At 36.6% G+C, this 25,347-nt stretch overlaps 1 protein-coding gene across 2 annotated transcripts in view; it reads right to left on the bottom strand.

Annotated features, from left to right (window-relative positions):
• Positions 1 to 25,347, bottom strand: part of LOC145980123 (uncharacterized) — a 73,220-nt gene that overhangs the window by 10,184 nt on the left and 37,689 nt on the right. Inside the window, exons 7-9 of one of the 2 annotated variants that reach the window (XM_083113134.1) lie at positions 24,412 to 24,526; positions 23,389 to 23,481; positions 9,325 to 9,494 (exon numbers count right to left, since the gene is read on the bottom strand). In XM_083113134.1, the coding sequence (XP_082969260.1) occupies positions 9,325 to 9,494; positions 23,389 to 23,481; positions 24,412 to 24,526 (378 nt within the window). The remainder of the gene's footprint in view (positions 1 to 9,324; positions 9,495 to 23,388; positions 23,482 to 24,411; positions 24,527 to 25,347) is intronic. The other variant, XM_083113135.1, reaches the window with a different exon arrangement.

Genomic DNA, 25,347 nt, shown 5'->3' with positions numbered 1-25,347 from the left:
TGCATGTGCTATCATTTGGTGCCCTTTTTTTAAAAGCAAGATTGCATTTTGTTTAATTTCATTTTCATTTCAATTTTTAAACTGAAACTAACAAATTTGACGGTCATTTCTTGAATTTTACGTCATTTTTTCCCCATTTTTTAGGATATTCTATAGGTCATATACCTATATTTTTTAGGTCATCAACTTCCGCTCCCTACTTATAAATATATTAAATTATGTGGATACCTGATGTGAAACGTACGATGCACGATCAGAGAGCCTGAATGTTGCATTGAAAACTGCAGAGAACAATGACTGACTTATGAACAGTGAAAGATTTTTCCATGCTCCAATGGGATTTTATTTATAACTATAAACAAGGGAGAAGGTCACAGATTGGTATGATGAACTAAATTGTAATCTAAAAGTTTTAATTGAAGAAACAAAACACGTTCGCGGTTAAAAATAGGGCATTCAATTTCAGACACATTACACTAACTGAAAGAGTATTTTCAAAATTAATAGTATCCTCGTTCTTCACCTTTTTCTCAGTTGTGACACATGTCAATTTCCTCTATATTATCTGTATTCTCATTGGGACAAACACCCACATCCATGCCCGAACCGAGTATTGGTAATATCGCACGCTAGCGAACAATTCCAGAGGAAACGTTTGATACGCGGTTTAGTGGTTCCAAGTGGTTAAAATCCCACTTTAATCTATAGATCCAGTTTTCTTACTGTGCATAAAGTGGACTTAAAAAGAAGGAAAAAATCGAGGAAAAGCGCTTGAAGGTTTCGATGAGTTCCAAGTGCCTTGATGAGGCGAAGCTATTACATGATTTTCAAGTGGTTAAGTGGCCCCGTGGTAGCGGATAAGTTTCACGTACAGAAGGCTTTGAGTTCGATTCCCGTTCTATTGCCCTATTTTTTTTTATATAACTCGAGCAACTAATTATTGCATTTTATTTAATAATTTATTTGAGTAAAAGTTAAATACATTTTTACTTTATTTTTGGGTGGAAATCTTTACTTTACTGTTTTAAATTTTATTTTTTGCGATAGTTTTTTCCACATATCTCATCGTTTTACAAACATACTCAACAAAATGTTATGCCTGGCGAAAAGTATACATTTATTTCGAGAAAATGATCCAGAAATACATATAATACTATTCACAAGAAATTATCGTAATCGTTTGGAAAACAAAATTCAACAATTCGCACAGCAAATAAAATAAGAATGTTCGCAATAAATAAATTCAAATATATAGTCGCTCGAGTTAAAAAAAAAAATTGGAGGCAATCAAAGGGGAATCGAACCCAGTATCTCCTGCGTGTCAAACTTACACGCTACCAACCCACCACCTGGTCTTCTGTTAGTCGGACAATCTAATCGTCTTATGAGTAACGCTTGCTAAGTTTCTAATCTTTGAAGCGCTTGTAATTGTTCTTGTGTGTCACGGAGTTATGTTTACTGCAACATTTGAGCACACAATCCAAACATACGTAAATTTTATGGGTTTATGGGTTTTCTGCACATAATTACGGAGCATGCGCTCTGTCAAGGACTAGATGGAACCTCGCAAAAGTTACTGAAGCTTGTCTTCGGTGCTGACAGTTGGCCCCGGAGTCACGTGGTCTATCTCGTTATCAGTCGACATGACCTTGAGCCTGCAGAACCAGCACACTGAAGTGAACGAAGGTATTTTACGTGATTTGTAAACTGGAAGAAAACATGCCACGCGTTACAACAGACAGAGGTTTGTCTTCAGCTTTGGGACAGACAAACCACACTAGGCATACAGACAGAGTATAATGTAAGATAAAAGGAAATTATTTCTCCGTCTCCTCTCACTGACAATTTTATTGCCTTTTTTTTTTGGAGGTATTTGGCCACAGAAACGGGATTATATTATTGAAGTCGTATCTCGTGTGATGGCTTGGTTCAGTATGCTGATCAGGTTTTCTGACAAAAGCAGGACGAGCTACCCAAGAACAGTAATTGTCTATCTTTTATATCTGCTTCCTTCATCATCCGGTATAAGGCAGACAAGCACATACCACAAATATGTAAGAGAACTATTGCTAATTTGGTAACTTGTCTTGCAATTGAATTTCTGTCATGAACAGCTGCAAAGAAACAAAGGCTTTCCTTTTAAAGGATTACACTGAATAATTGTTATTTGATTAGGATACTAAAATGACTTCAGTATTTACATGCAGTACACAAGAGATTCTAAACACACTCTAAAACATACTACTGTTCGTTTCAACGTATTATTTCAACAATCAAGACACAAAATAAAGGGCATGCTCAAGAAAAATTATGTTTCTTTGATTATCAAGTGCATTACGTGGTTAACATCAAGTTTGGATTTGCCGGTTATCCAAATATTATTAATTTTGAAAATAGTCTTTCAGTTAGTGTAATGTGTCTGAAATTGAATGCCCTATTTTTAACCGCGAACGTGTTTTGTTTCTTCAATTAAAACTTTTAGATTGCAATTTAGTTTATCATACCAACCTGTGACCTTCTCCCTTGTTTATTTATAGTTATAAATAAAATCCCATTGGAGCATGGAAAAACCTTTCACTGTTCATAAGTCAGTCATTGTTCTCTGCAGTTTTCAATGCAACATTCAGGCTCTCTGATCGTGCATCGTACGTTTCACATCAGGTATCCACATAATTTAATATATTTATAAGTAGGGAGCGGAAGTTGATGACCTAAAAAATATAGGTATATGACCTATAGAATATCCTAAAAAATGGGGAAAAAATGACGTAAAATTCAAGAAATGACCGTCAAATTTGTTAGTTTCAGTTTAAAAATTGAAATGAAAATGAAATTAAACAAAATGCAATCTTGCTTTTAAAAAAAGGGCACCAAATGATAGCACATGCACATTCAATTAAAATATGCAACAAGGATTTTCAGTGCAAACGGGGTCTAGCTATGGAATTTCAAGCCTCTCCTTATCTGATCTTAAATCTGAGTTTGCCCCAGACGGGCACCTGGTGGTTTCCCCCGACACAACAAAGACTGTCACCAGTTCAGCATTTCTTTTGCTCGTAAATTGCAATCCTGTGAGATATATATACCTTGGTGAAAAGATTCAAGAATATTACCAAAATTAAAGAAGTGACAAAATATGATGAAACAACATACCGAATATTGCAAAAAATGACGGGTAAATGCCGAAAATCCGGGCAAATGACCTAAAACCTGACAAATGGCAACAAATGCAAAAAAAATCACTTTAAAATTACCTTTTTTGGGTTCTAGATGAAGTGTAATATTGTGTATATTTAATGGGCATCGTGTCCGAGATGTCAGAAAAAAGATGACATTTCATCAACTTCCGCTCCCTATTTATAAGTTGTATTAAGCGAAATTCTCCATTTTTATTCTTTCCATATATGATATCAATATCACATTTCAAACAGTTATTAATGGTTTGAATGTCATTTGTTGGGAAAAAAGTTTCGTATTACTTTAGATTCGAACATGCAAACGCAAGTATCAAAGTATTGCTTTAGACAGCACTCATGATTTTGAAACGTGGAAAGGTAATCATTTTACGGGAAACGTGAAAGTTGGTGTGTGTTGACAGACTGTAGTTACTGCCATATTAGCACTGACAACTAGGAAGCGTTCTCAATGATCACGTGGCTGCATGTTTTTCGTTAATAAATAACTGCGTTTTTTCAACACATACACAAATACATCGTCACTCCGAAACATCAAATTTTCATCTTTGATGCTTTCAGATTACCAACATACGAAGTGGCATGCAATTCAAAAGGTTTTGCAGAAACCTCAGTTTTATAAATAAGGTTGGATGAAATTAGACAAAAAAAAAAAACTTGCCTTTCGCTGGGCTCGAACTCGGGTTGCCCGCATGCTAGTCCGACACGATAACCAACACTCCAAACGAGACAACACGAAATTCTTTCGCAAGTAGTCGACTGAAACGCAAGTTAATTTTCAGATTGCTAATTCCCAAGGTATAACATGCTTAGGCAGATGTGTCTTGCATTTTCTGTACTTTTGTTATTTCAGTCGCTTTGTTCTGTCCCTAGGTTAATCACGGCAATAATGAGGTATATTTTTTTGACAAAGATGATAAACAAACACACAAGAATAATCACCCTCGCAAAAAAAAGCCAGAACTCGAGTCTGGAACCTTCGACGCGAGGTGTGTTTCTTGTTCTAACAATATCTGTGTGTTTTCGTTAGATATGAAATTAAGTAAATAAATAAGACAAGTGGGTGTAAGGGACTGGAGAATCGCAGCTACGTAACCATTGAGAAGATATCGATCGCCTAGATAGAGAATCTCTATATCCCATTGCGATAGAGAACTTATTAGAAGAATGAAAATACAGATTATACGAACAAATTTGATGCGTATCCTTTCGTCAAAATGCCTAGAAAACAATATTACATACTTCTTCACTAATAGAAAAGAATAAAAATAAATGTCCTTGGTGGGGATCGAACCTAGACCTCACTGATGAAAGCTCTGTACGCTAACCAACAGCCTATTAATAACACCATGCTTTCTTTTTTCCAGTCAGTCTGTTTCCTTCCTCAGCACCTGAAGACGAAAATGCATGTTAATTTCTCTCATAATTGTTTCACTGTCTATTAATAGAAACCACGTATGTCACAAATAGACGCATTCTTTCTGTGAAAAATCCCATGTTTCGCACATCGTGCTTCTCCATTTACTGTTATTTGGACATTCACTTGGAAGTTAAAACTTAGCTTTGTGTGTTTGTTTTCACGTGCATGTGTGTGAGAAGAATGGTGTGAACGTGTGTTCGATGTTTTTCTGGGCATTATTTTCGTTCAAAGCATTAATATAATTGTAAAATATGGAATTTACTGTAATGCAAGGAGTGAAAATATAAACCCAGTCCGTCAGGTTCATTCCCAAACAACATTAAATAATGGAACGTAACGTGGACCGAATATTATTCCATGTCGAGAACACGAGACATTACGATCGACAATCTTCATCTCGTATTTCTCTTTGGCATCACTACTCAATTTACAGAGATGTATACCCGTGACTGGTATACAAGCCTCAAAATTGCAATGCTGTTTGGGTTGTCTAGTCACAAGGCGCTTGGTGGTCAGACATGGATGGCTTGCTTCACTGCTTCTTCAATAGGGTCGTTACAAGCCAGCTGTGTCCAAGACTGTACATGCATTTACGTAAAGTTCCAGATAAACTCTTGACAAGATATGTGGCCAGCACATGTCCATGTGGGTATCCTTACAAGAATGGGCAACACAGAGACACATGTGGTGGTCACATGCCTCATCAAGATAGCGAGGAAGATAAGGCTGGAGTTTCTGTAAATTTGTCCAGAACTACTCTATGTGATCAGAAGTATCCGGACACCCACCTGAAAATAAAGTACAAGTTTTGGCAACCCTCCATCGGGAACACTGACAGTCAATACGGTGTTGGCCCACCCTTAGCCTTGATGACAGCGTTCACTCTCACAGGCATTCTTTCAATCAGGTGCCGGAAGGTTTCCTGAGGAATGGCAGGCCATTCCTCGCAGAGCGCCAAAATGAGAAGAGGTATTGATGTGGATCGGTGTGGTCAAGCACAAAGTCTGCATTCCAAAACATCCCAGATATGTTCTATGGGATTCAAATCAGGACTTTGCACAGGCCAGTCCATTAGTGGGACGTTGTTGTTATCAAACTACTCCCCCACAGGCCCTGCAATATGGACGGGTGCTCGGTCGTGTTGTAAGACACAATGGTCATCCCCGAACTGGTCTTCGACGGTACGCAGCATGAAAGCTGTTAAAAAGTCAACGTAAGCTTGTGCCGTGACATTGCCATGTAAAGCAACAAGGGGGCCAAGCCCCCTCCAGAAGAAACATGACCACACTGTAACCCCGCCACCTCCAAATTTTACTGTCGGCACTATACAGGCTGGTAGATGTCGTTCACCAGGCATTCGCCACACCCACACCATATCATCGGATCGCCACATTCTGTACTGTGATTCATCACTCCACACAATGGTTTTCCACTGTTCTATGGTCCAGTTTTGACGCTCCTTGCACCACACCAGGCGGCATTTGGCATTTGTCTGTGTGATGTTTGACTTATGGGCAGCTGTTCGGCCATGGAAGCCAAGTTGCCGCACCTTGCACCAAACAGTAATGGTGCTTGGAGTAGATCTTGATGCAGTCAGGAATTCCTGTGTGATGGTGGCGATGGATGATTGACGATAATACTGTACGACCCTCTTCAACACTCGATGGTCTCTGGAGGTCAACATGGGAGGTTGGCCTGCAAAATTTTGGGTTGTACACATCCCTTCACTATAACATTGGAAACAGTGGACAGAGGGATGTTTAGGAGGGTGGAAATCTGACACACAGACTTCCTACACAAGTGGCACCCAACCAACGGACCACGTTGAAAGTCTGTGAGTTCCTCAGACCATCCATACTACTGTCTCACACTGTCTGCAGACTACTGAGTTCGCTGACTATGTGTTCCACGCGGTAGATGGCAGTACTGTGTCGCCCTCTATGAGAAACACGCGTTTTGCGGTGTGTCCGGATACTTTTGATCACATAGAGTATATGCAATATAATAAATAACAACAACTCGTGGTGTAACAGACCGTGATGACCAGTGCCTACCTACCGACTGCTGGCCTCAGCAGAGGTGGGAGATCATACTACCAGTTATAGAGTGAATTGTGGTCAGCATTTCATTGTAGGTTTTCTACGACCGGGTTACGCTACTAATTTGTAGCTCGCAATTTTCTCACAATGGTGTATGGTCTCATATACAGGCCATAATCTCATGAAAAGTTGTTACACTTTTCCCAGGAGACATAAATGTGTGTGTCCTGTAGCCACAGCACAAAGATTGCAGCTTAGATCGCACAGCCATGGTGGAGAACCCAGAATTATACATGCAAAATAAAAAAGAGAACTCACCCGACACAGGAAAATTATAAATATTTTGCAACAGCAAGAGCATCATCAGTGGTAGATGTACACAACAAAGAAAAGTAAGAACTTTGAAAAAAGTGTGTGAACAACACACACTGCATATTATACTTCAGAGCAGGTGATTGCAAAACACTGACTGACATGGCAAATACATAAGTTTTACAACTTATACACATTAAAAAATAGACATGATGAAAATTGGCATTCAAACAAATAACAAAAGCTTCATGATTACAAATTTGAGGTCTGGTGTGTAATGCTAGCCAGTATATAACAATAGAAAAAAATGGTGACCTGTAGGGTTGTCAGGTCAGAATTGAAGACCAGAGTTGGCACAAAACCCCATATTCTAGCCACAGTTCTCAATGAATTATTATCACAATATTAGATAAAGACAGTAAACAAAGAGTGCAACAAAATAGTACATGCTTCAATACTACAACCTTTGTCATAAAAGTTCCAGAACTGCATCTATATTTCACGAACAGTTATGTTACAATTGTTCCAGTTACATTCACTCATGGACATACAAGGCCATGTAAGGTGTTCTATGAAATTCTGTTACTTGGCAGGGTAGTGGATAATTCAAGAGCACATATGTTCCGTTGATCCAGGATGATTCATGTTAATGTCTTAGTGAACATCATCCTTCATACTCTCCTTGATATGCCTTTCATTTTTTTTTCTTCCTGCATCTTCAGCCAAAGAAAGGACATTGCAGATATATACTGTAGAAGGCTATGACACATGATATGAAAAGCATACCAGAAGCTTTCTCAGGTTGCTTTCAAAACCCTCCTTGGTACCACCATATAAAAAGTGCAGAAGGGACTATTTTTGAAGGGAACAACTTTTATGGCAAAGATTGTACACTAGTAAGCTCAATTCACAAAAGGAATTCAGCCATTATAGATTTTTTTTTCAGAAATAATAAAAATTCAATGGTAGAATTATTATTATTATTATTTATAAGGTGTACAACTTTGCTTCCGCCGTGTTTCCCCAAAAATATGACGCTGTAATGAAAAACATTGCTTACCCAGGCATTATTCAAAGTATTGTCCATCGCTGGCCACTACTTTCTCCCATCTTTCGGGCAGCATACGAATGCCGTGTCTAAAAAATTGTTCATCTTTGGAGGTGATCCACGAATCGATCCACTTTTTGACTTCTTCATAAGATCGGAAGTGTTGGTCAGCCAGTTCATGAGCCATTGATCTAAACAGGTGATAATTCAGAGGGAGCGATGTCTGGAGAATAAGGTGGGTGGGGTAGGACGTTCCATCTTAATGTTTCCAAGTACGTTTTCACCACTTTGGCAACGTGGAGTCGTGCGTTGTCATGCTGCAAAATCACTTTGTCGTGCCTCTCGCTGTATTGCAGCCGTTTGTCCTTCAATGCTCGGCTCAAACGCATTAATTGCGTTCGATAACGAGCACCTGTGATTGTTTCACTTGGTTTTAACAGCTCATAGTACACGACGCCGAGCTGGTCCCACCAAATGCAGAGCATGATCTTGGAGCCATGAATATTCAGTTTGGCCGTCGACGTGGAAGCATGGCCGGGATATCGCCATGATTTTTTGCATTTTGGGTTATCGTAATGAACCCATTTTTCGTCCCCGGTCACAATCCGATGCAGAAATCCCTTCCGTTTTGGCCTCTGAAGCAACTGTTCACAAACACACAACCGCCATTCAACGTCTCTTGGTTTCAGCTCATACGGGACCCAAGTTCCTTCTTTCTGAATCATACCCATGGCTTTCAGACGTTTTGAAATGGCTTGCTGTGTCACTCCCAATGATCGTGCCAATTCTTCTTGAGTTTGACGCGAGTCTTCACTCAGCAATGTCTCCAATTCTGCATCTTCGAAAACTTTGTCTTCCACCACTATGCCGGTCTTCGACGTTAAAGTCACCGTTCTTGAAGCGTTGAAACCACTCACGACAGGTTCTCTCACTTATAGCATCCTCACCATACGTAGTGGAGAGCATTCGATGAGCCTCAGCTGCAGTTTTCTTCATATTGAAACAAAAAAGTAGAACTTCCCGCAAATGGCGAGAATTTGGCTTGTACACTGACATTTTCAATCGCGAACAACTTCACGATGCACACACCACTCGACTAATGTTTGAATGGGGTTATCTTGACAGAGGTCCAAGCTAACTGCTTGACGTCTGCGATCTGCTTCTTTCGACCGCTACTTCCTGTTGTTGCCACCTGTCGGAAAACGACGGAAGCAAAGTTGTACACCTTATATGTGTTATTTAAGTACTCTATATTAAGGGGCAATTAGAGTAACTAAATTCAAATAGTCTTCAATTTGTCAATAGTCTCACCTGGCACAACATTCTCATCTATATCATCTTCGATTCTGTCCATGATTGACACATACTGTCCTGTACCAGTCGCTAAAGGTCTGTCATGAAAGGATGGTTTTAGTCGTACAAGCTGTGATCTCCTTGGCCATGGTCTTGTCCTGTAGTTGTTGTAGTTGTTTCTATAAGGCCTGTAAACATTCACAATTATAAATAAAAAATCAGCACAAGATAGACTGCTCTACTTACATGAAAGAAATCAACATGCTGTTGTTTCCACTGATTTCCACCTGGAAAAAAAATATAGACAAACAAGGGAGTTAACTGGACTGTAAAACTTTGGTAGCTACATTTAAATATTTTTTCCTTTAAAAATTAAAAGATAAACATATCAAAATCTTGTGAACATACCATAAGCTCAGGTGTTAATGATAACTCTTTTACATTGCAAATAACCTGCTATTACATGTTACAAAACTTTAAAAAAGTCCTAGGTATGCTGCTAATGATATCAAATTATATAATGAAATTAATAGTGTAGAAGATGCATTATATGGATGATCTTAAGTAAAAGTTGCTCTAAACATGAAACAAATAAAAAGTACATGACAATATACAGATGAAAAATATACAAATAGATTTTTAATGTGTTATTGCGAGCTGTGATTTTTAAAATTCTTTTCCTGGTCTTTAACAGATAAGAACATGCTCTATCTGGCATATGAGGTTATTTCAAAATTTGTTGAAAGTTCACTTTATGCCCAGATAGGCTAATCAGGACTTTACCTACAGCTTAATGTGGAAAAGTGTAATGTAACTCTAATCAATATATTTAAGTGAATGTGTATATACTCTGTCAATGGTCAATTTTACGAGTTTTGTTTAAACCTTTCAAACAACATACAGTAAAACCTCATTAATCCGGACCCCAATAAGCCAAACTTCACAATCCGGATAGGCAAAAGGCAAAAAAAAAAAAAGTGATGCAGAGCCAGGTCCGTCGGGCACATCATCATAATATGGGTATCACGTATGTACGTACTGCATTGTATACACAGTATTGCTTTACAATTTTACTGTACTGTACTTATTTTATTTAGGCTTAAGCCATTTAAATACACCATAATAAACCTTTTTTGTTGCTATAAATGAAGTTTTAATGAACTTTCTACTGTTCTTTTAGGTTATTTCAGTTAATCCAAACTTTCGTTAAACTGGTCAACTTATCCCCCCATTAGTCTGGATTAACGAGGTTTTACTGTCTTTTCTATATAATGTACATAAATTATTTGCTTTTTAACCCTTAATAGGGCAACCAGTGTCTAACGGACACTGTATCTTATATTTTTTTATCACATACTCCAAGCGATACTTTCTGCAAAAATGGCATTTTTTGACTTTGTTTGGCTCTCTTTATATTCGTCTTTACCAACATTTGATTTAATTTGAGTAACAAACTCGGGTATGAAAAATCCAGTTCACTTACATTAACCTTTTGGAACCCAAGGCCATTTTCACATGTAACCCCCTTGGTGGCAAAGCCGATTTTGAGCAAAATGCAGTGTTTCAATTAAATGAGTGTAGATGGGAGACTAATTGCCCTAGAGAGATGAGTGATATACCGTTGTACGCGGAATGAACCAGAGATTCAGACTATATGAAATTTATGCAAATTTGGCGTATATGTGGCGGTGGGGAGGGGGCTAACTCTCAAAATTCCAAAATTTCGGGAAAAAAATTTGGTTCCCCCACCCTCCCCTCAAGAAAAAAGTACATGACAGTGTCGACATGCACATGGAAATGATCGCTGACATGTAAGGAACACAAAAATATTTGCATTATTATCATATGACCAATGTAACTTGAGTTGTACCCCCAAAAGGAATGGTTGGCACGCCACTGATTCAAGCTTCAAAATGCAGCGGTACCTTGAAATGACTTTAGCTCAGAGACTATTTGCCCTGGAGATATGAACGATATACCGTTGTACGCAGAATGAATCACAGATTCAGACGATATATAATTTACGCACATTCGGCGTATATATGGAGGGGGAAAGGGGGGAAATCCCCTCAAAAATACTTTTCTTAAAAAAAAATGGTGTTCCCCCCGCCCCTGGAAAAAAATGTCAAAATGCAAAATTTGTGCAAATTTGGCGTATATATGGAGGGGGAAGGGAGAAAAACCCCAAAAATTATTTTAAAAAATTGTCACTTCACCCAAAAAATGTCCTCGCACTTGGGCACAAAATGACACCTACGCACAACATTCACGGACGAAAAGCTAGAACGCAGTGAAAAATGAGCGGCAATTCTTGCAGCTGCTTGAAATTCTATTTTTAGACAATGTAGGGTAACCTCTGTTGCAACTTGTGGACACTTGTGCTAAAAAAAACAAAGGTTTCCTTCAGCGCGCTTTGAAAATTCATTCTCACAACGCAGATTCAACAACCAGTCTTCCCCCTCCCCCTCCCCCCACCCCCTGCTTGTGCCCTCACGGAAAACTTTCATTTTGACATCGGATACTGATAAACAAGCTTCCTTCGAATGCATTAACAGGAGGGAGTGAAAAGCATTGCTTTAGAACAACAAAGCCGGTCTTCCTTTGTCGGCAAAAATTTGACGTTGAAAAGAGATGCAAAAGAGACCTTTTCCCACCTTTCCCCCTCCATTTTCATGAAGACAACAAAAAATGCATAAAAACATTTTTGTTAAATACATCTGTTAGGAACAATATTAAAAAAAAAATCGAAATTCTAGCCAAAAATAGAAAAGTTATAACGTAAAAACTACGACCTTGACACAGTGTCTCGATCGACATGCTTGGGACTGTGAGGGTTACATTTGGGTATCTCGATCGAGATGCTTGGGACACAAAAGGTTAACGGGCAATCAGTGTCTGTTGGACACAGTGCACAATTCTATAAGGAAGTAACAGCTGTTGGGACTGGAATTTTATAGTTATAACTGATTTTATACATTTTAGTGGTTCTTTTTTTTTTAAAGTAAAATGGTATGGAATAAGGTAAAATATTTGAGCAAAGAAAAGTTTTATCAAAATTTGCTTTACCACTTCAATCTGCACCCTTTTCCTTGTTTGATTCAACTTGACGCAGCATGGTGGTGATTCGTGAGTCAGGAAAGCCTGAAGAAGGAGACAGTAAGAACCCCATAAAATTGCATTTTTTGACGGATGATACTAACTGGTCGTAAGTAATTTAGGTTTTTATATATTTTTTTATACTTTTATTAATATAAAAATATTTAACATTTGCTGAAAGTGAGTAATTCACACAATGCAAAATTTGAATGTACAATTTACATGTAAAGATGTCTTCCTGACTTTATGGTTGGTGTTCTCTTTTTGTTTATTAAATTTGCTTTATTGTTTTAAAGCAGACACCAAGCTCCCCTGCTTCTAATACAACTGGTTCATGTAAAAGAAGGAAACCACTTGTGCCCTGATAGGAAAAGTCATATACAGAAACAGTGTTGCAGCAAATGCAACCTGCCTGTGGGCAATGAACATAACTCGCCTATACAAAAAGTGTAAACAGTATAACATACCACATGTAAACACAAGTGTGACTATTAATGTTCATGTATCAATCATGCAGTTAGATACTGCAGCATTGTTTTCATTCGAAGATATGTAAACACTCAAACAAAAGTTGTAATAATACTTGAATATATATTAACACATATTTAATGAATAAATAATGAAAAAATAAAATATTTAACAGGCCACTACTTAACATTATTATTAAAGCTATAACATATAAAGAATCTTGAAATAATATATTTTTCATTAGAGCAGTTAAACAATTTCCTCATATGATGCCGCGGTGGCTCAGTCAGTAACGCATCTGACTACCATGCTCAAGGTCCCGGGTTCGATCCCCGGCCGGTTCAAATCCGGGAACTTTTCTAACGTTGGAAGTGGCCCCGGTGCCCACCCAGCATCGAATGACATGGGTACCTGGGAAAAACCCTGGGGGGTGCTGATCACATCACCCCCACACCCCCTATATGCCTTCATGGCATACTGCTAAGCACAGGGGAGCACTTCACCTTTTTTTTTTACCTCATATTACGCTATTTTATATCCGATGCTACAAACAAAAATGGCAATTACAACGATGATGATGATGAATACAATAATTATGAATATGGCAATGATTACATTAAGGATCATGTTAATCTCTTGTTTCCATAGCAAAAACAAACATTAGAATCTTTCAATAGAAGATAACAAAATGCATTTAAACAATGTAGTGTCTGATAGACACTGCTTGCCTGAACAAGGGTTAATAGGAATTTAAAATATATATATATAATCACTGTACAAATCAAATGAAATCAACTTAGAAAAAATAAGGAAATGATTCTTAATATATTTGTATTAAATAATATAATGTCTTGGTGCAACAAACTAAAATGGGTTATAAAAATCCATTTCAAGATTTCAAATTTAAGAGTCTCAATAATATGCTGAAGAAAAGTATTACATCCAATGTATTTATGTACAAATAATAAATGGTGTCTTGAATAAAAGTTCGTTTGTTGATCAAATACAGCTTAATACGAGAAAAAGAAGTAACTTATGCTGTTAATGCATTACGAAGAGTAATACAAAACCTGATTCACCAGCTTCATGTACAGAAGAGGATAGATATATTATAACTTATCAAAAAACTTACTTAAAAATTGTGATGCAACCAGGAAATGGAATAATCTCGGTTTTTGATTAATCAACAATTTTCACTTATGGTTTTAGTAAGTTACGAATTCTGATCTTTTGATAAGATCACAAATTTATATATAATTATTAATGGCTACAAGCTTTATATTAACACACATGATCCACACAAATGCATATTTAAAAAAAAAAAAACCACCACCATGGTGTATCAGCTCCTTGAGTTGGCAACTTTCAAGCTGCTTTGATGTGTTGTCAGGGTATGGAGTATCAGTACCACAGTATTTTGGCTTTCAAGGCTTGAATTTATACTAATATCATGTTACTAATGCATTAAGTGAAGATATTCCTTTATTTACCTAAAACAAGTGTTAGTCTTCAAATGTTTGTAATTTTCATTCAAAATTATTTTAACTAACATTTACCTAGAGAGGTGGTGCATGAGTGGATTGCATCCAATGCCAAAAAATGAAAAATCAGCCATTGTGCAGACATACTAGAACCCTCCCCTTTCTTGTACCTTTCATCGTCGGCCTTATCACGTTATTGTGACACATTTCATTCCCGGAACCACAGGTACAAGAATTTCCTCACACATTTTACTGTCTGGTTCTTTTCACCCATGGTGTCACTTCTTGCATAGCATTCTGCACTGAAGTGCCATTTTGTTTCAACGCCAACTATCTCAGGAGTTGTCATGATCAAAAGAATCATTTACATTCTTTTGTTCGGCAAGATGTTAGAAATTGCTTTACAACTAGTGCAGAAAATGTAGGTGCTTCAGGAAGAAGAAGAAGAAAAAATTCAGGTCGAAAACACCTTCATGCAGCACAATTTTGTGCACCACTGCTCACGAATTAAACACAATGATATCCTCTATATATTCTTTAAATAAGAATTTGAAAACTCATCAACACAATAAGTTTTAAATACTATCTTCTTAAACGTAAAATACCTGTAAATAACACAATAATAATGTTCTACAAGAAAAAAGCCAACACTTTATAATACCGTGCGTCCATTTTGATCTGCAGCCGAGAGATCGGGAGAAGCGTGGCGGGCGGCGCTGACGGAGATGCCGACATTTGCAGCCTGTAATGCCCGCTTATTTTTATAGACATATGCAGACATTTATATAAATATTGCAAAACGAGCACTAACCTGTGTTATAACACGCAAAAGTTCTTCTGTAATTCATCCAAGTTCTGCTCTTATATACACAAATAAATACGCTATAGAAACGATGTTAAGAGCCACAGATAATAAAGCATTTTAATCATAGTTTTGACCAGTAACGTCCTGTTTAAGTTTATATCCTTGAAAGAGTTTTGTGGCCATGGGAATCGTTTGGAGGTTTCGAATGTGCAACACTGTATCAGGATTACACTGCAGACGAAACCGATAAAAGTGAATGGTTTTCGTGAGCTTCCTTGTAATCCGAAATATCCGAGCTCGAGTTTTTTGTTCTTTCGCGACTAGATGAAGACAGAGTTGTAAATATAGTGGCGAGCAATGTAAACCAAGAGCGTGTTAATTTCGTACTGTGCGCAAGAGTGTTATTCTTGGTTACTTGCAGTTACTTGTTTGTGTTATTGTAGTGTGTATGTGTGACGTGTCAGTGAGACGATTGGAATGCCAGCCGCAAGATTCACGTTAGAACAAAGATTTTTTATGTATGACACGTACGTGAAAACAAACTCGTGTCGAGACGTGTGTAGGTAATTTGTACAGAAATTCCCATGCGTTTCAACTCCACACAGAGATACGGTTAGACATCTTGTCCTTAAATTACGAGAAACTGTATCGTTAAATTTTAAAACACCTAAGCAAAAACGACGTATTCTAACCGAAGCAAAACTCGATGATATTGGTGCAGCGTTAGAACGTTCTCCAAACAAACCTCTACGCCGTGTTTCACAAGAGGTGGGCGTGTCAAAATCATCGGCACATACAGTCACTAAGCTACTAAAATTAAAACCATACTCTTATAACACAGGTTAGTGCTCGTTTTGCAATATTTATATAAATGTCTGCATATGTCCATAAAAATAAGCGGGCATTTCAGGCCGCAAATGTCGGCATCTCCGTCAGCGCCGCCCGCCACGCTTCTCCCGATCTCTCGGCTGCAGATCGAAATGGACGCACGGTATATATAAAAACTGCCAATATTAATTTCAAGCTGAATAAACACGGATGTTTCTGGAGTTTGTTTTAGATTTCCATGTTTGTGTGTGCCATTTATTCAGAAATGTCATAATGTACATCCATCATAGTATTAAAGAGAATCCCTTAGTTAAAACATGCTATTGCAGATTCCATGCAGTGAATACAGAAATAACTGGGTTATAGTGTGTGTTTCTTCAGCTCTTGAAGTTGGGTGGTCTTTTTCTGAACAGACCTTGTACGTCAAAGAAATTGGTAAAGAATCACAATTACAAAAATAATTGCATTGGTTCAATATCTATCTCATACGTTCTTATTAAGATAGCTGATAATTTGTAATTTAATGAAAGGGTGAAATTAATTTTAATTGAATGAAAAATTTTCGTTGACCCTAGAACTAAACATTGCTAAACAGTATCTAATCATCTCTTTTTTTCCTCCACCATAATTTGTGTACGTTCAATGACTGCAATAAGGGAAGACGAATCAAAGTTTTGCTTCTATCCTTACTCTACCACTCCTTGCAATTTTCAACATTTTATTCCCTTGATCAAACAAAATAAAAATTTTAATATGAATTACTCAACACATACATTTGTGGTAAATAACAATCACAATTTCAGTATAAACTGACTGAATTTAGGGTTCAAATTTGGTACATAAAAATTATATTTTGGTGTAATTATCATGAATAAAATTTCAAACTTGATATCGGTTGGTTACCAAGGAATGGATTACATCACCTGATGTGATTCCTTCAATCCATGAAGATCCAAAAGAGAAGTTTATGAACTGACAAGTGTTTATTTATCAAGATCTTTTATAAATATGTAAATTTCAAGTTTAGAAGTTTTTTCTGCATATATGACAAAATGTGGTAGAAAAATTTAATTCACCACCACATGAAATCACAGGATGTAATCTCATATTTCAGGTTTTCACCAAGGGCAAAAACTAAAAAACTGATCAAATACTAACTAATTTAATTACAGCCTAGTGATAAATTAAGAGTCAAAATTTTATTATATTATCTGGCCTCCACATCCCTATTCCCACAGACTTTACACATGATTTTATTGGGGATAAAACTAATGTTTTTATGAAGATTAGAATTGTTTTTTATTACTTAAAATATATCTATAAGTATTTTACAATATTGTGCCATAATCTCCACTCTACTTTTTTCTTTTAAAAAAAAACAATGTCTAAATATGCAGGTTCATTTTCAATGTAAAAGCTTGGTTCATCTGGTAATATACATTTGTTACGGAGATAAATGAACCATTTGGAATTTTATACTGGATCGGAAAAATGTCGGTTATCAGTATCGGTAAATTTTATATGGGTCATTCCATGTCAAATCAACCATGGTCTGAACCTTGACATCTCAGTTGGTGCAGTGGTAGTACCAATAAAGTTGACGAAAACTGCCAAATTTCAGATTTTTTCGGCTCTTAGTTTTTGAGTTATTGACTTTCAAGGAAGCAAAAATCCCAAAATGTGACATTTAGAAATCTTTAAACACTTGTATATCAAAAATTGAGCTTTAATGAGCTTTAATTTGAAATGCAACATGGCTGTGGTATTCAAATTTTGTAATTTTTAAGAAACTTGAAAAAAAGTATTTTTGAAAATCTCAAACACCATTTTTAACTTATTTGAAAAATATATGTTTTGAAGACATCAATTGAGTATTTGTATGGAAAATTTCATAATGAGATGAATTGGGTTCCTATGGAAATTATTTTTTTGCATCCTAATGTGTACAAAATTTGCTAAATTTGTTGACCTCCATGTTAAAACCGTAACTTCAGTGGTTGATGTTGAAGTCTTCATGTTAGTATATTTTATAATTTTTGGACTAAAATAATGTGAAAATTTATATTATTTATCATTTTTAATTACAATGTATTGGTACATATTATATAAAAAATTCTCATGGTATATAACAACCTTAATGTATAAATGTTTGTTATAAAAAATTCTCATTGTATATAACAACCTTAATATATAAATGTAAGATATTTAAATTTCAGGAGCTTTCAGACCAAAGTGACATGCAACAAGTGACACATTTTGCTTCTGCCTTGCATGTTGCTCGGACTGAGTATTTTTTCTCAATAAAGTGCATCATGTCGCTTCGGTTATTGTTCATGCATGCACGGCGAATGCCTGCTTGTAGACTGAAGGGACCCGTATTGATTGTTGTTTGTCACTTCGCTGTGAATCCTTGCTGTTGCTTGTCACCTGTCAATTGTTGTTTTGATCTGAGATACCTGTTACAGGTATTTGAAGAATAAAAAGTATCTAAATCATGCCTCTTAACACAATATAATGATTGATGAGAGATAAGATATGTGAAGTATTCCAGTCAGTTTTACGAGTCATAACAAACAAGGAACAAGTCTCAAGAGGTATTTCTTGATTGTTTAAAGTAGAGATGTGATGACCTTGGAACTTGGGTAGAAACTGATAGTGGGTAATCTTTAATGCATTGTCCATTTTCCCCCACGGAAACACATACACATCCACAAACACATGAATAGATTGTGTTCTTTCAATAACATTTGCTTGACTTGAATGTTTCAATTTGTTACAACCTTTCAATGTTTGCAGTGGGCAGTGGGTAGAAGGTAAGGGGATAGAAATATAAATCGTCTGTTTTCCTTTGGTGGCAGTCTCTACCTGAATCCCTTCAGATTGTCAAAAGGGATGCTGAGTAGCTCCTTTCAGTCTGCTAGCTTATCGTAATGGGGGGTGAGAAGCACGTGAAAAAGATTGTTGCTTATGAAATGTGACTTCAACAAGACAATCAATACTGCAATTAGAAATGAGGGCAATTGATTTATATCACTCGGTATACCTAAGTGAACATCACCAATTGTTTACTGTAATCTTCAGTCAGGTCAATTGTGAAATATTCAGTGAAGTAGCTGTGTTTTATACTCTCAAAGTGATGCTTTTAAGTGAATTAATTGAAATTAATTGTTATTAAACTAATGTGTGGTCTGTGGTTGAAAAATGGTTGTTTAGTTTATTATGAATAAATATTATGTATGTATATTTTTTTTATATTTAGACCTTGTATTTCTATCCTATTCTAAAATGTAAACACAAATATTGTATATATTTTTCAACTGGATTACCAGATATTAAAAGTGATAAATAATACAAATTTTCACATTATTTTAGTCCAAAAATTATAAAATATACTAATCAACATCAACCACTCAACGTAAGTTATGGTTTTAACATGGAAGTCAAAATATATATTTTTTTAAAAATAAAAAAAATGGGGTTTAGAGATTTTTTTCAAGATTTTTAAAAATTAAAAAAATCGATTACCACAGTCACGTTATATTTCAAATTAAAGCTCATTAAAAGCAGAAGAGAACGACACCAATTTGAGCTCTCTAAGTCAAACAGTTTTTATATACAGATGTAGGGGAGACCGGGGTAATTAGAACATGGGGTTATTGGAACATGTTAATGTAGAATAATTTAAAACGAAAAGACTGGTGTAATAACATTTCATACCTATGTACCTACACTAAACCTACATGCAGAAAATTTGTTATTGGAATAACTACACAAAAGTAAGTTTTATTTGACTTTTATTATACACCTGCAAAAAATGATGTGACACATGTTTGGTGTTTCTCTGCTTCTGCATATACTGGATGTGAATGAAAGAACCCTTGCAAAATTTTCTTCACCCCTATAATAAAACATAAGGGCACACATCTTTTCATGTGAGTTTGGTTGTCTATGGGCAATTTGCCTGGTTTTTATAAGCAAAGTTCTTATTACCCCAAAAATTTCTGCAAAGGGGTTATTAGAACATTGCGTAATTTGCTTGATTTTGCTTGGGGTAATTAGAACAGTCATGGGGTAATAAGAACATCATCTTGAAATACCATGAAACGTAACTACTTTTGGAACAACCAGCTTTTAGACTGGAACAGAACCAATCCTGGTGCTCGTTTGCCGAAGTCTGTCTTTGCTCAGTACATAGGGAGAGTGTGGTCTAGGAGTTTCAAGAAATCATACCTAGTGTCGGGATTTAAAACTACTGGTCTGTTTCCACTGGATAAATCCATGTTTCCATGTGAAGAATTTGACCCCCTTGCCCTAGCACGATTTCGTAATCAAAGTCAAGAAGACATACAACCTGGATCAACAGTTGTTGCTGATGTTCAGATGACTCAGAATTCACGAAATACAACTGCCTCCACTGACATCCCACCAGGAGCAGTTCAAGATCCAGTAAACATTCACACTGCCAGCCAACCAACCACTCCTTCCTCTTCCATTACTTCAACAGCAATGCCAACGCCTTCAGATGTTGAAAATGTTCTGAATAGAAGTACTACACCACCATCCCAGTATCTGTCTTTTGAACAATTCATCAGAGAATCTCTTAGTAAACAACACAGACCAAGCGGATAAAATCCAAGAACAATGTCTAGTGGTAATCTATCAAGAGTACGCCTTTCTGATCAGTATGGCGAAATTCTAACAACTGAAGATGCTATGCAGCGACTGAAAGAAATGTCTACTAGGCCTACCAGTGCCAAAAAAAGAAATCGCCCTACTCAGAAAAAAATACCCACAGGACAGACCAAAAAAGACAAGAAAAGAATGTCCCTTCAATCCAGCTCTACTTCTTCAGAAAGTGAAATAGACCTATCTCTCAATGATGAAAACAGCACCGACATTGAGGATGACGTGGAACCACAGGCTGAAAGTGAACCAGGCCCAGCAGCTGAAAATCAGCCAGGTTGTTCTGGTATACCAACTGTTCCAAAATGGAACACAACACAGGAAAACAATGAGGAAAGTGGTAGGCCTAATGAGGCCGATGAAGAATCAGAGGATGACGATATAGGCCTATTCAAACTGGAAAAGTACTACGCTGTATATTACGAGCGAAAGTGGTATGTTGGTGGAATTATTAAAATCTCTAATGGCCAGTCTAAAGCAACAATCAAGTTTCTGGAGGAAAAAGAAACTGGCAAGTTCGATTGGCCACGAAGACCCATTGTTGAGGAAATTGATAGGAAGTTTATATTTTATGGACCTTTGGAGTTAAATGGAATCGGTCCATTTACCCTTCCATTGTATGACATCATTAAGAGCAAGTATGAAGCTTTCAAAAAAGAAATCAAACATTCAAATCAGTAGATCTACTGGTGCCAAACTGACAAATGTTAATATGGGTCAAGTGTTCTTTGGTGTAGCTTTTGTCATGTAGCCTATATTTTATGGTTTCATATATAATTGTTTTTTGAGACTGATAAGCTTAATTTCTGTATATATTAGTTTTTCACGACAGTTAAACCTGTTAGTGTAAGTTATCTTAAGTGTTTTTAGAAGTATTAGCACTACTTGTTACAAATTGGAGTAAGTTTTCCTCCAAAAAAGATGCTTTTTTGTACTTTTTCTAATTGATATACTAGATTGTATATGTAACTATTAGAAGTTTTTTCTTTACTACATTGTAGAATGGCCTGTAACCTTTCAAATAAATCATAGAACACTGATTTTCATTCACACATGTTTGCTTCACAACTGGGAAATTGAACTTTATGAAAAAAGACGTTAACTTGGGATTTTATTTAAACAAGCATTGATAACTCCAGAAGAAGTAGAGCTATTGTGTTCAAATTTGCAGGGTAAATGGGACATTTATATATGATGTTCGTATTACGCCAACAGCAATCTAAAGCTATTCAGTTGAAATTTCTAACTTATGTTCCATTAACCCCAAATGGGGTAATTGGAACAATTTTATGGTGTCATGACAATTTTTTTTTTTTTTGGACGAGTATTTGCAATGCAGGTATGGTCATTATTTTTTTCAAAAATATACAAAAGATGTCCTTTGAAATGGTAGAAATTTTTAAAAAATCCATCAGTAACTTTCTGAGTAATTTGCAGTGGAACTTCTACAGGATGTTTCCTGTTCTAATTACCCCGGTCTCCCCTATATCAAATTTGTCAAATTTTGGGATTTTTGCTTTTTTGAAAGTCAATCACTCAAAAACTAAGAGCCCAAAAAATCTGTTTTCGTCAACTTTACTTGTGCTACCACTGCACCAAAAATTATCAATTTTTGAGATGACAAGGTTCAAACCATGGTTGATTTGGCATGGAATGACCCCTTTCCTTATATATCGTCAGGGTGATATCACTGAGAAGTCGTCATGTTTCCCCCAAAATGAGGTAACGAAAACAAAAATCACAGATCGAAGTCACAATAAAAAATAAATAAATGAAAAACACATACACTGACTTTATGACCACCTGCCAAAAATAGCCCTTTACACAAACAATTTAGAAATATTCAAACAAACAATTTAGAAATATTCAAACCTAAGGATGTCTATTTTATTTTGGCAAAGGTTTATTACATAATGGAAAGTTTCAAAAAGCATCAGAAACAGCAGACCAAAGGAAAAAAAACCTGTTTAATACTACATGCAAAACAATAGCCAAAGGAGTCAATGGTGAGCTTGTACAGAGCAGTGAAGAGGTTTTCTTGGGCAATCAGCCAGGTGATTTCCGGATAGGCTTCCGAGCTTTAGAGAGCTAACGTCACTCTCATCTTCACGGATTGAAGTGCAGAGATTTGTCAGGGTGAAGTTATATGTATCTGGTGTAGGTGGAGTATCTCCGACATCCGTGTTCCCAGTCGATTATCGCTGACCAGGCTGGGTCCAGTTTTAGTCTTGTGTCCCTGTTGAGGTTTTCCTTTTCCCCGTGAATGGCTATTGCTTCTTTGGTGAGACGGTCCCAGCTTGGTTAGCGTTAATCGACTGGGAGTGTGGACGCCAGAGATATGCCACCTGATTGGCCTGCTACCTACACTGGAAGCCTCCCACACCAAATATATATAGCTTCACCCTGACATATCTCTGCACTTCAATCCCTGAAGAAGAGAGTGACGTTAGCTCTCGAAAGCTTGAAAGCCTATCCAGAAATTGCCTGGCTGATTGCCTGAGAAAACCTCTTCAGTATTCACTGCCAGGAAACCTTCAAGAATTATTTATACAGAGCAGTTAACCCTTGAAAAAAAATATCACTCTTACAGTCTCTCCCAACCATACCAATACCATCACCAACTACAGGAAACATCAGTCAACCTGAAATATAATGAAGCAAGAGGAATATCAGCAATAACTCAGAAGGTGCATCAGTTATCTGCAACAATATTCATTCTACCTTCTGTTTCTTTCATCTGCAGGATACCTCAGCAATGACTGATCTGCATAATTCTTGTCACGTGTCACTGATGCAGATTTGATGCACCGAAACCTAAAACAAAAGACAACTACTTTAAAACTAGTGACGATCACAATAGATGAATGTGATGAAACAAGGTATATCGTGGAACACACAGGAAAATATCAGAGCCGAATCGACACTAGTTTTAACCGATACCGATAACCTTACCGATTCCCATCAAAACAGATACTGATGTTTGAAAATTATAACAATTAAAAGTTGTTCAAAATACTGATTAATATTAGTGGGTGAGTATTCCACTGCAATTTACCAGAGTTTTGATTTAAAATATTTAAAAAATTACACCAGAATAATAAAAATGCCTGTTATGTAATCACAAAATTAAGTTTCTTCAAATAATGCTGGTACAAAATCAATGGAAACTTCGAATTTTGCATAACTTCCATGATAATAAGACTCCACATAAGTGTCTAGCGGCATTTTTGGGGACACACAGCAAGGATATCTCTTTTTGCATCAATCGACTAAGAGCAGCATGCAAGAAGGCAGCTGGCATTTGAATATTCAGTGAGAAGGATGTCTCATGTCCTGAATCAGCCAATTAGCTTTATTAACTTCTGCTCTCTTAGGAGTGGGATGGATGGGTTGTTTCATAAGGTGTTATATTTTCTTGCAATTTTGTGAACATACTGTTAAGACTGCATGTGTGAAATGATTTGATTTCATTTTTGTTATTTAGCATTTTTTCTGCCACTTTTAGCTAATAGTGATGATGACGAGTGATGACATGATGAAGGGACTCTCATAAAGAACAACAATGGCCAGGCCAGTATTCGAACCTGGGGCTCTTGTCATCGTAGCATGCTATGCACTCTGCGATGGAGGTCAACAGTTATGGATATGTGAATGAAATACAAAGTGACAACACGGCACATATTACAACATCTACCTATGCATTACGACACCCACCTACTCACTTCCTTAGATGTAATACAATACCTGTAGTAATCCTGTTTCTTCTCCTGAGGAAATATCTCCTCGCTTAACCGAAAGAGGCAGTCTTCCAAAAGTTGCTTCGCCGCACAATCTGATTCTTCCAACAGCATATTAATAGCTATGGAATGAAATGGAAATTTTTGTAAGCATTTGTCAAATATATTCTCCTAAGCTAGTAAGAAAATTCCAAGGATATGAGACTATAAATTGATATATTTCTTACCATGGAACAGTGGTTATGTGAGCATAAAGAAAGAATTTTTTTTTTCCGAAAGTTCAAAAGATTTCCATTCACTTTGCCAAAACAAATTCCCTGACATTCCACACAATTTCTGCATGTAGAAATTTCAGTGCATTTTCTGTAATTTCTGTAGTGTCTTAACTTATTTAACCTTTGTTTACAGCAAAATATTTGGAGGATAGCCAGGTTCCAATTCATGTTGCCAAATCAGTCCCCAACATAATTGATGTAATTCTAACTTTCCTCTTCATTTTTCAGGTTATGTGCGACTTACTCACTTGAAGTACTATAAATAAAATAAAATATAACTTATTTTTACTTACGTTCAGTATGTGTTGAGTAATTGACAACGTTTCAGGGACCACTGTCCCTTTCTTCAGGTCGGTGTAAGATTAAATGCCAATGCAAAAAAGAATAAGTTGGACAAACTGGCAGAATTATGGGTAAAAGAACAGGATAAGGATATCAGGGAAGGGAATCCCAGAACTGGATTATCTGAGCACATATTGGAAGAAGAACATAAAATTGAGGGGTGGGAAGTCCTTAGGGAGGAGGATAAGTTATTTAGAAGAAATGTATATGAAGCATCATTTATATGTAGGAATAGAGAAAATAAACTTAATAGAGAAGACGGTAACATTGATGAACTCTGGATAGGAATGCTGAAAATATGGGAAAAGCGGGAATATGAGGAAATC

This window comes from Lepisma saccharinum, chromosome 27, assembly GCF_977018435.1.
Source record: "Lepisma saccharinum chromosome 27, izLepSacc3.1, whole genome shotgun sequence".
Classification (NCBI taxonomy): Eukaryota; Metazoa; Arthropoda; class Insecta; order Zygentoma; family Lepismatidae; genus Lepisma; species Lepisma saccharinum.
This window is presented reverse-complemented; position numbering and strand designations above follow the sequence as displayed.